Here is a 14,831-nt window from a genome sequence, read left to right as displayed (position 1 = left end):
CAGGAGCTCAGTCCAGTCGGGGAGGCTCACAAGGTCAATGGACAATTTCAATTGGGTCTCCAGAAAAAATCCTAAATCACCAGTTACACAAGAGTCACTCGCTTTGGGACTGAGGGATCCCTCAGAGCTGGACCCAATTTTCTCTCTTCTAGACCCAGACAGCCCTCGGGACATCCCCCCGGCCTCCACCCCCCCACCCTGCAGACGGGAGGGCAGCCTCCACACCTGGCAGTGTCTTGGAGCCGGGCTTGGCCGTCAGTCCCCGAGCCTGGATGATGTCCACTTCAAGCTGACCGTTCCGCTCCTGCAAGCCGATCTCCACATCCCCTGCAACAGGCCCCAAGAGCTGAGACTGGGAAGTGGCTTGGGAGCTCCATCAAGGACTCAGCTCCTCCTCTCCGCTGAGGGATGAGATCCCTTCCCCCTGCTCCCAGCCCCAAACAAGACCAGAACAACTCCCACACCAAGCGCCCGGGCTCTGCGGAGCGCCTGGCAGGTATGAACTGGGCTCCAGGCTGGGTACTCAGCAGATGGAGGCAAGGCAGAGGGGAAGGAGGGAGGGACACGGGGCTTCTGGTGGGGACCCCCCCCAACATTTGGAACAGGTCTTGGGACACTCACCCATCGGCGTGGTGGCCAGGGTCTGGCGGCCCACAAACTGTGCTGGCCCCATGCTGCCCAGGAAGTCACTGAACTGGGCGTCCGATGCCAGGCAAACTCCCCCATAGTTAAGGCTGCAAGAAGAAAGAATGAGACAAAAGCAGACGTTCCCAGGGGCCGACTGAGGACTCTGATGACTCAGGCAATCAGCTCCAGAATGGCCCTCATTCCACAGTGATTCTGTCCACATCCATCACCCAGCCTCAGGCAGACCGCTGTCCTATCTCTGCCTCCTTTCTACTTTAATAGCCCTGAAATCTCAGCTCTGACTCCAAAATTCCAGGGCTTAGCTTCTGTGTCCTGTACCTTTCCCTGTCCTACCTCTCCTCGCCGAGCCTCAGGTTCCCCCTCCATGATATGGGTATGGTGACACCCGCCTCTCGGGGTGGCTGTAGGATTCACGGGAGATGATGTCTGTCAATGCCTGGCTCTACGGGTGAGAGCTGCGATACTCAAGGTGTGGTCCAGACACCAGCAGCGTCACCCGGGAGCTAATTAGAAAGGGAATCGAGGCCCACTCCACTCCCCTGCTGCTGAATCAGCGACTGGCTTTTAACACAAGCCCCAGAAGACTTGTTTGCACTGGACAGTTTGAGATGCACGGCGCCAGTGGCTCAGCATCCAAGGTTCGCACTTGCTCTTGCCACAGAGCTGCCCAATGTCCACTCGCCTTCCTTTGGGAACAAGACCTCAAATCTCCTTTGGGGAGCCCCTTCCCCCAAGGCATTGATTCGCATGGAGCAGATCAGACCTGGTTCCAGAGGCTGGCGTAGGCTCAGCCTAGCCAATCAAGCCGTTCCTTCCTTAGCCAGTGACTGGCTCAGGGTTGGGCGTGTGGCCCAATGCAGCTCCCAAGAATCTGCCCAGGAAGATTTCTTCGAACTGTAGGAAGTGAGAAGCTCTCTTCCCATCAGATTTGAGCCCGAGACGGAAACCTGGAGCCTCTGGCAGCTCTCTTGCTGCCGTCTGGAGCCCATGAAGGAAGACATCACACAGGTGGCACTGCGTGACCTCCTGGATCAAACTCTGCCTGAAGCAAGAGATATTTTGTTGTTGTTGTTGTTGTTGTTACGTAAGTCAACAACAACAATTATTATTATATTATTCTGCTGAAACCAATTTTAGTTTTTTCTTTCCCATCTCCTAGGTCTGTGTATGTAATGAGATCAGGCACTAAGTACCATGCCTGATGTGCCCCTATTACCTTTAGGAGCAAAGCATTCTCATAGGAACCTTGCCACAAACAAAGGAGGATGGTTTTGTTTTGTTTTGTTTTTATTTTATCAGCATTATTCAGATGAGGAAGTAGGTTCAGGCCAACCTAAAGCCAGAACTCACAGGGCAGACTCAACACTTGGATACAACACTTCTAAGGCCAACCGCGGGTGACTTTCCACCTGGGCATGTTCCAAGAGTAACAGCTAACTTTTAATAAGCACGTGCCGTGAGCTGGGTTTCACAGCAGCAGCCAGGGGCTCCTTGAACAGGAGGGGCCTGCCTTGGGCCTCAAGGGCCCTGTGCACTCTGTTCCCCAGCCTGGGGGCAGCTGCCACCCTGCCCCAGCCCCCTTCTCAGGGAACCTGCTGAGCTCTCGGCCCCTGGGGTCTCTGGTTCCACTCCGAGGGTGCCCCCTGCTGCTTCCAAACCACTCTGCTAGTCTACCTTTGCCCCAGTTCTTCAGAGAGAACAATTCACTCATGGTCTCCTCTGCCTGTACCCAGCTCTTCACACCCTAGACATGCTCCTTGGTGCCTGAACCACAGCTGCCCGCCTTTACACCTCCTTGCTAATTCACAAAACCTCACAGTTGGCAAAGGATATACCTGCTGGCTCTGCAAGGAGTTACAGGAAGGTGTCCTCCAAGCCAGCAGACTCCCTATTTCACAGATTGGAAGACTGAGGCCAGGAGTGAGAAAGACACCTGTCCGAGGGCTATATGATGGCAGTGCCTGCTACCATACGAGGCCACTGCCCAACTCATGTCACCCAAGACTATTTGGTCTTTATGTATAAAATTCCAAGCAAGCTGGGGGAAGAAACAAGAGAAGACTCCATGCACAAACAACTTACCATTCTGCTGAGCAAACAAACATATTGCCCCCCAAAGAAACAACTAAAAAAGACTACTGTCTTCTTATGAGGCACGACCGGTCCTCTACCCGCCCACCTTGGGCTGTGGGAGCCCAGGGGTCATCAGAAGAGAGGAAGCACTGCTGGCTGCAGTGGCCCAGAATGGACCAGGAGAGGAGAATTTGAACTGGGGGCCAAAGGATACACAGGGTCCAGCAACAAGGGGAGAGGAAGGAAGGCCACCTCCCACATACTGTCTTCCCTCTATCCTGACCAGAGTCACCAGCAGAGGGTCCTGAGGTCCTCAGGATGGTGAAACCACAAGAGTAAAGGAGCCTAGTGAAGAGCAGGAGAGAGTAAGTACTTGTCTCTCGCCCAGGAGGGTGACTGAGACAAGGCAGGGGCAAGAGAGTCTAGTTCAGGACCTTGGAGAAGGTCTATGTTGCAGGTGTATACAATGTCACAGAAGATAGGAAAGGACAGAGATCCAGGAAGAAAAGAGGGAAATCAACTGTTTTAAGCTTCTGGACATTGAGGAGAAAAGGACTGTATTTAGCCACGGATGACTTATAATAGTAAAAATGGAAACAATCTAAATATCTGACAGTAGAGGAATTATAAACACGTATTGGATTTAAAAAAAAAAAAAAAAAGACGAGAATAAAGGAGCTGGTTGGGAGCAATGACCAGAAACACCTGCACTGAAGTCTGCATGAGCAAAATACAAATATCTGTATTAAGTCATTGTCATTAAGCCATAAGTCATTGATTGAAGAGGCTTGTTACAGCAACTGGTTTGACTAATGAATGCAGTGACCCTGTCCCCTGGCCAGAGCTGATGGACACAGGGTCAGACAGCTGACCCAAGCTCAGTCAAGCAAAGACTCTCTCTGGGAAATAAAAGAGAAGCCCGGAGACCAACAGTCATGAGAACTGAGCCGTGTGAATGGCCTGTCCTTGAAAAGAGCCCCAAACTACTAGCCACCCAGTCCTGTCCACCCAGTTCTTTCCTCAAGCACGTGAGATGTCCCACAATCATTCCAACAAATTCTGTTTTAAGTTATTGGCAGAGTCAATGGAAGGATAATAATTTGAGATTTTAGCCTGAGTACTTTTTCATTTTCATGATTTCCTACTACCTGCTGCCACCCTTTCCCCATTCAGGCAGGAGCCATGGTATCCTAGGTCTACTGCCTCAGAGAAGGGATGACCCTGTAGGATGCAGAGAACGAGACAGTCAGATTCTTACCTTTTGAGTTTCAAATCTAAGAAGCAGCAGTCTTGGAAGGAGAGGTGCAAAACCCGGCCGTCCTGCCCGTGAGTAAACAAACCAACCCCAAATCCCCAGCCAGGGAGAGCAGAGGGAGTCAGGCAGGGAGGGGAGAGAACCGAGGAAGGTCTGGGTCCCCAGGCTGGGCTGGCAGTGCTAAGGGATGATGGGAAACTCCACAGAGGTTTGGGGACTCTGAAAGCAGAGGGGACTCGTGCCCATGCTTCTTATTGGGTGGAGCTGAGAAAAGGGCGTGATGCTTTGCAGAAATGTTGTCTAGTGTCTTGTCAAATGACTCTGGAGCATCTCTGAGGCTCTGTGTGTCCCTCCACACCCTGGAGAGGAGCACATATTCCCACTGCACCTTTGAGAGGGCCGAACTAAGAAATGGCAGAGTAGTATTGGAACCCAGGCAGTCAAGCTTCCGCATCTATTATCTCTACAATCATGCAACGGTGTTATAGAGAAAGCATGGGAAAAATAACTTAATTACCTGGGGACAGAAATGGATACCCGCTCTGCCTGCAAACCCAAAGAACCTGAATTAACAGCACGAAAGCTAAGACCTAGACCCGCTCACAGCTGGTGACCTGTTCTTTCCTCCACACCCGTTTCTTTTCCACCCCAGCCTCCTGAGGGTCTGGAATCCATTCTCTTAGGAGGGTCTGGGCTCTAAAAGCTCAAGAAATAGCGGTACCTCGTGGGATCTAAGGCACTGAAGGGGCCCAGCCCCCCAAGGCAGAGCAAGGCCTTCTGCAGCCTGAAACTGAAAGTTTCCTCCAACATCGTCACTGTCTGCCCCTCAGTTCCTGGTGGGATTCTGAGCAGACAATGGGGAACTAGTAGGCCTGGTGCCCAGCGGTGATTGTTTATACTATCTGGGTGGCGGCCTGATTTCCCATCCCAGGGTGCCTCGCTGGCTGCCAAGGAACCAGGCTGACTCCCCAGAAACCCTGAACGGGTTGCCCCATCCTCCATGGGGCTGGAGGGAGGAAGAATAAAACGGAGGTAGGTCCCTGCTGGCCAGGGGACCAACTGCATCAGAGACCCCGCTCCACCTCGGGGACTCCCCTGGAGGACGGAAGGCAGAGGATACAAAGTCAGAGCTGATCCTACTCCTTGCTGGTCAAGTGCCTGCTGTGTGACCTCTGGCCAGCGGCTGGTGGCTCTGCACTTGAACCTTCTTACCTGCAAACGAGCCCACACCTACCCTAGAGACAGAAGTGCAGCCCTCCCACTGCTGGGTGCCTATGCTGTACCAGTTTTAAATGTTTTGAAAATCTCTGCTTATAGGATCCATTCCTAAAGGGGTAGGAAAGAGTGTGCTGAATTAGCAAATGCCACAAACTTGCTGCTACTTAGACCATGCCTTATTCAGTAGGAACTCAATAGATTTTTACTGCCAGACCCTTGGGCTGTCCCCAAACTGGGAAAATATACTGGTTGAGACTGAACTCAGCATAATACAGACCTTGGGTTCCAGGGCTGTGCAACCTGAGGTAAGTTTGGTAATCTCTCTGAGCTGCATGTATAAAATGGAAATAAATTATAGTCACCTGGCTGAGCTGTTGGGGAGAGTCAACAGGATGACGCAGGCAAGGTGCTTAGCAAAGGGCCTAGCACACAGCATCTGCTGAATGAGTAAAGGATTGAGATGCCGTGGCTAGCGGGTCCCTGCTGCCTGGCCTGGGAGAGCCTCTTCTCCCTCTCTGTGGTGTTCGCTTTCTTTTTTTTTTTTTTGTTGGTACGCGGGCCTCTCCCTGCTGCGGCACCTCCCGTTGCGGAGCACAGGCTCCGGACGCGCAGGCTCAGCGGCCATGGCTCCCGGGCCCAGCCGCTCTGTGGCATGTGGGATCCCCCCGGACCGGGGCACGAACCCGCGTCCCCTGCATCGGCAGGCGGACTCTCAACCAGTGCGCCACCAGGGAAGCCCTCTGTGGTGCTTTCAGAGCACTTCCAATTCCTGACCTATTAGGAAGTGCAGCCCCTGGGCGCCTGAGACAAAGAGGCCAGGTCATCTGGGGCGGGGTAGGAGGGGGGCAGGGTGGCTACAGCAGCTGATTCTTCCAAGGGACACACGCCACCAGGCGGAGGCAGACCTGACACAGGATTAAAACCTCTGTTCTGCTGGCCTTTTACCTCGTGTTACTGGTGAAATGAGATTTCCTGCCTTTCAAATCCTGTTAGTTTTGTTTGTGGCGCTGAAACCCATTTGTCTTTTATTATTAACCTTTGAGCTCAGTTTGGCCTCTGGTTTTCCCGTGTTCTCAATGGTTAAAGAAATAATTGGGTTATTCGGGGGTTTTGACTTCTACTCTTTTCCAGATGGATCGCCTGTCTCAACTCATCAGAAATTAAAAGGCGGCCCAGCCCTCGTGGTGAGTATGGGTTATGTGGTTCTGAAAGGTTCACGGGCTCTCTGTCCATCCATTCACCACCTGCCCCTACATGTCCATCGTCCATCCATCCACCCTCCCACAGCCTCGCTGAGCCTGCAATACAGTCGGTTCTGCTGTAACGCAAAACATACATTCCTAAAACCACAGTGCAGTGAAAAGTCCTGCAGTCAAACACAGAGCTTATGGGGAAAACACGGTTAGGGGCACAACACCCAAAAAGTGTATCAAAAAAAAAAAAGGACAGGGATATAATAAAAACGGTAGCACAGTCTTATACGTGTAAAATGGTTAAGAAACGCACAGATACTACAATAAATATGGTGCTTTACCGTGAAGACAGCCTGATGCTTGCTTTTGGAAATGAGTGTCAGCAGGTCTGCAGTGTGAGTTGCTGCAATGTGGTGACGGAGGGCTGTCTGAAACGGACGGGTGGGAAGCTGTAACACCAGGTGTGGGGGGAGGGGGGGTCAGGAGGAAGCGAGGAGTATGTTTTGTGCATTCCTACATGGGTGCAGTTTCCCGAGTTCACCTCGTGTTTCTCGTGGATGAAATCACACCTGAGCAAAGGCGAAGTTTATATTGTGCTCAAATTATTCCAGAATACTTCAATCGTGTTGGAACAAATGTGCGTTTGCAAAACAAGCACTGCAGCAGCACTGACTGTATGCCAGGAGACACAGCATCACACAGTCCTGACTCCAGCTTCTCAAGTATTCGAGACATTCCCAAACCTACCCCTCCCCCCACCCGGGCCACGAGAGCGTAGCTCCTAGGCGTGAAGCCAGGGATTTGATTTATTTTTTATTGATCAAAAGCTTGCCATGAGCCAAGCACTGATAGTACTAAGTTATCCGTATTAACTCATTTAAACCTCATTTAACAATGCTGTGCAAGCTAGGTACTTATTATTAATACCCACTTTCCAGAAGGGGAAACCAAGGCACAGAAAAGTTAAGTAACCCGACCAAGATCATGTTGCTGCTAAGTGGCAGACCTGGGATTTGAACCTGGGAGTCTGGTTCCTGGGTTCATCTACTCTATCTCTCTGCTACACTGTCTCTGTGTCCCGAGGGGACCTTGGCCTTGCCCAGGGCAGAGCACAGGGATCTGCAGTCCACCCTTTGGGGTCAGGCAGGCCTGGATTTGAATCCTGATTCCCCCCACTCACTGGTTGTACAGACACGTCCTTCACCACTCAGAACCTGGGTTTCCTTTTCGGGGAAGTAGGAATGAACAGTGGTAGGCCACCCTTGGTGCTGCTGTAAGTATTAAATGAGATGAACGCCTTAGAACAGGCTTTGGTGCAGTCAAGTGCTCAACAAATCCTGGTGTTTATAAAACAGAAGCAACCAAACCCCCATCTCCTAGCCCACGCCCACACCTGTCCTGCTTGTCCTTCAGGCATGATGACTGCTAAGTAGCCGAGGTGGGAAAAGGAAAGGGGGTTCTGACCACCCACCCATCCTCCTGGGCCTTCGGTGATGACTGAAACAGCCTTGACAGGAAGCCACCCTGAGGCTGGGTGCAGTGGCCCTGCCATCGGCTCACACTCTGCTCTCCAGAGCTGTGGGCACCGTGACCCAGACACCGGGGGAGCAGGATGCTGATGACCCAGACACCACAGGACGACAAGGGGCAGAGGGAAGGAGGAGGAGGGGCGCCAGCAGCCAGCCTGGACGGCTTCGGGTTTATGGGGAGGATGCTGAGACCCTGGGTCTGTGGTGAAGGAGGCTGGGGAGGGGCGGGAAGGAGAGGCAAGTGTGTGTATGTACTTCTGTACGTAGTCTCCACCTATTACTCATCCAAATTTGTGGGGCATCTCCTGTGGGCCAGGCCCTGTGCTGAGCAGGCACCACACTCAGTGTCTAGTAGGACAGACGAGACACACACGTGAGAAGTAAGACAGACTGCTGGGTGCTATGGTGGGGGAAGAATAGGCTGTGGAAGCTGCCGATGCAGCCAGAGGAATGGCAGACCTGTGCCGTTCCACTTCCCCTGCCCACTCCCAGGACAGACATTGCCAATCAACCTCAACACTCCTGCCAAGCCCGGACCGCACTTCAGAATCCTCCTCAACACAGCACTCCAGGGAGCCACTATCGATTAGCTGAAGTTGGCACATGAGATATAGCTTATGTTCTTAGCTGAGATCTGGAGGAAGAATGAGTCAGAGGGCAAAGAGGGAGCAGGGGTAGGAAAGGGAGTGCCAGGTAGAGGGAGCAATGTATGCAAAGATCTGGAGGTGAGACGGAGGGAAGTGTAAGAGGTTCAGTGGTGGAGCAGGGGGCACACAGCTGCGGACTGGGGGAAGCTGGCGGAATCCAGAGGAAGTAAGTGCTGAGTGACAGACTGTGCAGTTTAGACCAAAAATGAGACTTGCAGGTATCCAGGCAAGAGTGATGAGTGGCCTCCCGGCTGAGGGAGGGGAGGGGAGTGGATGGAGTCAAAGACGATTAGGAGTGAAATAGTAGAGCCCAATCATGGACTGGATACGGAGTGCGAAAGAGCAGGAGGTGTCTGCGAGAGTCGTCTGGTTCGGGCAGCTGGGAGATGGTGGCGCTGTGCACTCAGAAAGCACAGCAGACGCTGCTGCTGTCCCCCACATGCCCTGACCCTCACCATGTCAGTGCTCAGTGACTTCTAACTGTTGGCACCCTCATTCCTCTGGCTATGTTTCTCTGGCCCCCAAGAAATTTCTCTGGTCTCCAGAGCCCTCACTGCCACAGGAAGGGCAGGAGAGTTAAACGTGAACATCCATCAACCAGTAACCGATGAGAGTGGGAGTATAAATACTCCAGCTCCCTGGCCTCCCAGGAAATGACTCTCACGCACCTGTTCCACACTGACTCCTAGAGTCCCCATCAGGATTAAGCTCCGGATGCCCACAGTGGCAGCTGGCTTCTCAACACACGTGTTACTGGATGTCTCCCCTGCCCTATCTCTCTCACGGGCCCCCCCACCATGGTTTTCCAGAATCACCTTCCAAGGAAACTGCTTGCACTCAAATCCATGTCTTGGGTCTGGTTCTGGGGAACCCAAACTGAAACAGATAGTCACCAGGGAGTATCTCAGGATTGATGAGGGGTCTGGGGAGGTACTGTTCTCATGGTCCGTTCTCAGGGGGCTTGAATCCTTGCCCTTTATCTAGGGGAGACGGGCCTGCTTGGGGCGGGGGTGGGAGTGGGAGCTTGGATGGTTGCCCAATTCATAACTGTTCCCTTCCATCCTTAACATACAGAACCAATTTTCAATCAGGCAGAAAGGGGCACTGGAAGAGAAAACCCTTCCCCAGTGCCAGGGGATAAACCAGGATCGGTCCACCATGCTGAGGCCTGCGGAGGGGAAAGACAGACTTGTTGAGCCACCAAACCATCCTGGAAGCATCCACCTCCAGAAATCTTGACAGACGCAGCCATTAAAGGAGGGAAAGAGTCGAGCAGAATGGGTAAGGGCAGACTTCAAATGCTAGATTTGAATCCCCAAAATTGAAGTCACTTACTGGCTGTGTGACCTTGGGCAAATTAATTAACCTCTTTTGGCTTTCATTTCCTCATCTGTAACATGAGGATATTAACAGTTCCAGGGTTATCAGGTTATTGGGAGAATTAAATGAGTCAATACGTGTAAAACGCTTAGCACAGTGCCCACACGTAGCAAGTGCTCTGTATAGTGTTAGCTCTAGAACATTACTACCATTAAGCCAGAGCTTCTCAACCTTAACCCACAAACCACCTGGGGATCTTGTTAGAAGCCTGAGATGAAGCCAAAGCAATCTTGGAAAAAAAGAAAACAGAGTTGGAGGAATCAGCCTCCCTGACCTCAGACTATACTACAAAGCTACAATAATCAAGGCTACATGGTACTGGCACAAAAACAGAAATATAGATCAATGGAACAGGATAGAAAGCCCAGAGATAAACCCACGCACCTGTGGTCAACTAATCTAGGACAAAGGAGGCATGGATATACAATGGAGAAAAGACAGTCTCTTCAATAAGTGATGGTGGGAAAACTGGACAGCTACATGTAAAAGAATGAAATTAGAACACTCCCTAACACCATACACAAAAATAAACTCAAAGTGGATTAGAGATCTAAATGTAAGACTGGACACTATAAAACTCTTAGAGGAAAACATAGGAAAAACACTCTTCGACATAAATCACAGCAAGATCTTTTATGACCCACCTCCTAGAGTAATGGAAATAAAAACAAAAATAAACAAATGGGACCTAATGAAACTTAAAAGTTTTTGCACAGCAAAGGAAACCATAAACAAGACAAAAAGACAACGCTCAGAATGGGAGAAAACATTTGCAAACGAATCAATGGACAAAGGATTAATCTCCAAAATATATAAACAGCTCATGCAGCTCAATATCAAAAAAACAAACAACCCAATCAAAAAATGGGTGGAAGACCTAAATAGACATTTCTCAAAAAAAGAAACACAGATGGCCAAGAGGCACATGAAAAGATGCTCAACATCACTAATTATTAGAGAAACGCAAATCAAAACTTCAATGAGGTATCACATCACACTGGTTAGCATGGGCATCATCAGAAAATCTACAAACCATATATGCTGGAGAGGGTGTGGAGGAAAGGGAACCCTCTTGCACTGTTGGTGGGAACGTAAATTGATATAGCCACTATGGAGAACAGTATGGAGGTTCCTTAAAAAACTAAAAATAGAACTACCATACCACCCAGCCATCCCACTACTGGGCATATACCCTGAGAAAACCATAATTCAAAAAGACACATGCACCCCAATGTTCACTGCAGCACTATTTACAATAGCAAGGTCATGGAAGCAACCTAAATGCCCATTGAAAGACAACTGGATAAAGAAGATGTGGTACATGTATACAATGCAATATTACCCAGCCATAAAAAGGAACAAAATTCGGTCATTTGTAGTGACATGGATGGACCTAGAGACTGTCATAAGGAGTGAAGTAAGTCAGAAAGAGAAAAATAAATATCGTATATTAAGGCATATATGAGGAATCTAGAAAAATAGTACAGATGAACCGGTTTTCAAGGTAGAAATAGAGACAGATGTAGGGAACAAACATATGGACACCAAGAGGGGAAAGTGGGGCGGGGGATGAATTGGGAGATTGGGATTGATATATATATATATATATATATATATATATATATATATATATATATATACACACACTAATGTGTATAAAATAGATAACTAGTAAGAACCTGCTGTACAGCACAGGGAACTCTGCTTCGCTGTACAGTAGAAACTAACACAACACTGTAAAACAACTATATCCCAATTTAAAAAAATCTTTTGAAACTTGTTTAAAAATAAATAAATAAAAATACTACCTTGCTAAATAGCAAAAGAAAAAAAAAAAGAAACCTGAGATGATGCATTTCTTTTTATTCTTTTTATTGGCCATGCCACGTGGCATGCAGGATCTTAGCTCCCCGACCAGGGATCGAACCTGTGCCCCCTGCAGTGGAAGGGTGGATTCTTAACCACTGGACTGTCAGGGAAGTCCCAAGAGATGCTGCATTTCTAACAAGCTCCCGGGGGATGCTGCTGGGCCGTGGACCACACTTTGAATAGCAAGGGCTAAAGCCACTGTAACTGGTATCGTGTAGCCTGGAGCCCAAGCACTGTCAATGGCAGAATGGCCCAACCCTTGTAGGGAGCCCTTGTTCCCCAGCCCTGAGACCTGGCTGCATGCAGCATTTCCAAAGTTCTCTGTGCCTGCCCTTTGCATCTCTCACCACACTGCTAGTTGCGTGGTCAGTGGAAGGCAGGGTCTCTGAGATGCCCGGCCCAATTGTCTGGCACACTGTAAGTACTAAATGAAAATCCACTGTAGGTGCTAAATGAAAACCCCTGTGCCCACTTGCAGGAATAAACACACCCGGCAGCACCAGGGGCTGCAGGCTGGCAGGGGCTCCTCAAACATGCCGGCTCCCTATAAGCCTCAGCTGGGCTGGCAGGAGCCCAGGGGGAGGATAGTCACACCCCCTCCTGTTTCAGAGCCTGGCATCTGGGTCCTGCCAGTGCCCAAAATACCTCCAGAACAAAGAGGAGGCTGACCACAGCTCAATGTCCCCACCTGTCCCTTCGACTTCCTTTCCTCACCCAGGTGTTGGAGGAAGGGGGTAGCACCTGGTTGGGCTCCACCAAGACGCAGCCCCTCTTGCGAGGGCAAGACTCTCCCGTCTCCTGGACAAATCACCCTCCAAACCACCTGATCCTTCCTCAACTGTCTCAAGACACCCACCGCAAACCTTTTAATAACCATAATCATCACAGCCAAAATTTATCCCGTGCTTATCCTGTGCTAAGCACATTCTAGACACAATTATAATGGGGGTGGCTCACTCTGTCTACTAGGATGCAACTGGCCACAAGGAGCAAAATACTCAGCTTACAGTGGCTGAATCAACAAACAACAATAACAACAGCTAATAATAATAATGCTTGCTATGTGCCAGCCACTGTTCTAAGTGTTTTACATATATTAACTCATTGAATCCTCACAACAACTCTATTAGTGGTCTGTACTATTATGGACCCCTTTCTATAGATGAAGAAACTGGGGCCAGAGAGGTAAAGTAACTTCCATAAAGCTACACAGCCCTTAAGAAGCAGAAATGAGGCTAAAGCCAGGGTTGTCCGACTCCAGAGTCCTGGCTTTGAACACATCTGTAACACAGCATACTCTCTGGTCCCTTAAATCACATGACAGCAAATGACAACAGGAGGCACCTCCCAAGCACCTGTCATGTGCAGGCATCATCTCATTTCTTCTCCACGACACCCTCCTATGCTGCTCCCCTCGGACAGGTCACGTGGTCTCTCCGAGCCTTCAGCTCCTCTTCTGTAAAATGGGAATATGGGTTTGACCCCCTGCTGTTGTTCATTGCACCATGTTGCCGCCCCCGTGACCTGGTCTTCTGACCTGTCTGCGAGGCCAACAGACGAGATGTTTATCCGCCTCCCTAAAGCTTAGAGGACTACAGACATGCCCAAGGCCATTCAGGGGGTCAGTGGCCAAGCCAGGACTAGTATCCAGATCTCTTGACCCCCTGAAACTCAGCAGGGACCTACTGCTACCCAGATTCCTAGAATATCCTCCTCCAAGTTTTGCTGCCTTGCCAAGTTTCTTAGGTTAAAGGAAACATTTGTTCCCTTCTTCTTCGTCCTCCTTCTCTCCCTCTCCCTCCCGCCTGTCCTCCTTCTCTTCTCGCCCTCTGCAAAGTCTCCCTAGGAGGTGGGTGGACTGGCAGAATCTGCCAAGGCAAGGCCATTCAGAGACCGGAGACGCCCCGTTTAGGAGGGGCTGAGGGGGAGAAGGCTTTCAGGCGGCAGAGCCCCTAGCTGCGAGGCAGGGCCAGAAGCAGGACAGGAGCAGAAGGTGGCAGCTGAGCCCCAGTCCCACCTCCCAGCGGCCTGGCTGGGTGTCTGGCCTTGGACAAGCCACTCAGCCAGGACTGTCCAATGGAACTTCCTATGATGACGGAAATGGTCGACGTCTGCACAGTCCCATACAGTTGGTGCTGGACACATGCTGCTACTGAGCACTTGAAATGTGGCGAATGCAACGGAGGAAAAGAATATTTAATCTTAATTCATTTACATTTAAATAGCCATATTCGTCCAGGGTCTATCATACTGGACAGCAGGGCACTTAACTTTTCCAAGCCCCAGTCTCCTCTTGTGCTTGACAAGGATGGTGATACCCCTGTCCTCCTTGGCCAAGGACGGCTCAGACAATGAAGCAATGGGGTGCTGTGGTACAAGCCCCAGCTGAGAGTCGGGACTCCTGGGTTCCAGACCTATTAACGTGCTGTGTGATCCAGGCCAAGCCCCACAATCTCTCTGAGTGCCCTGGTCATCTGTACAATTAAGAAGTCACTTTGGATCAAAGTTTCCTTGCCAGGGATGGGGTTTAGGAGAATGTAGGAACCCACTACAGTTACACCAGGTGTGTCTGTACGACTGTGCGTGTGAGAATGTGTGTCTGTGGGCGCTTCCCTGGTGGCCCCGTGGTTGAGAATCCGCCTTCCTATGCGGGAGATGCAGGTTTGATCACTGGTCAGGGAACTAAGATCCCACATGCCTCAGGGGAACTAAACCCGCGCACCACAACTACTGAGCCCGAGCACCTCAACTAGAGAGCCCACGTGCCGCAAACTACAGAGTTCACGTGCAGCAGTAAAAGGCCCCGCACGCCGCGACGAAGATCCGTGTGCCACAACTAAGACCTGATGCAGCCAAAAAAGTAAGTAAATGAAATTTTAAAAATTTTTTTAAAAAATGAGTGTTTGTTTGTGTTCGGGTGCGTATGTGTATATTTACCAGGGGAAAGCAGGCTCAAAGCTTTCCCAAAATTCTCAGAGGGGTCCATGACTGTTCCAACAATGAGAACCCCAGTCTAGAC

At 50.4% G+C, this 14,831-nt stretch overlaps 1 protein-coding gene across 2 annotated transcripts in view; it reads right to left on the bottom strand.

The window, feature by feature from the left end:
- RIMS4 (regulating synaptic membrane exocytosis 4) overlaps positions 1–14,831 on the bottom strand; it is a 61,876-nt gene that overhangs the window by 5,500 nt on the left and 41,545 nt on the right. For both annotated transcript variants that reach the window (XM_060123548.1, XM_060123547.1), the window contains exons 3-4: positions 622–734; positions 226–327 (exon numbers count right to left, since the gene is read on the bottom strand). In XM_060123548.1, coding sequence (XP_059979531.1) covers positions 226–327; positions 622–734 — 215 coding nt within the window. The remainder of the gene's footprint in view (positions 1–225; positions 328–621; positions 735–14,831) is intronic.

The sequence above is a fragment of the Lagenorhynchus albirostris genome, chromosome 15 (genome assembly GCF_949774975.1).
Source record: "Lagenorhynchus albirostris chromosome 15, mLagAlb1.1, whole genome shotgun sequence".
NCBI classification, from domain to species: Eukaryota; Metazoa; Chordata; class Mammalia; order Artiodactyla; family Delphinidae; genus Lagenorhynchus; species Lagenorhynchus albirostris.
This window is presented reverse-complemented; position numbering and strand designations above follow the sequence as displayed.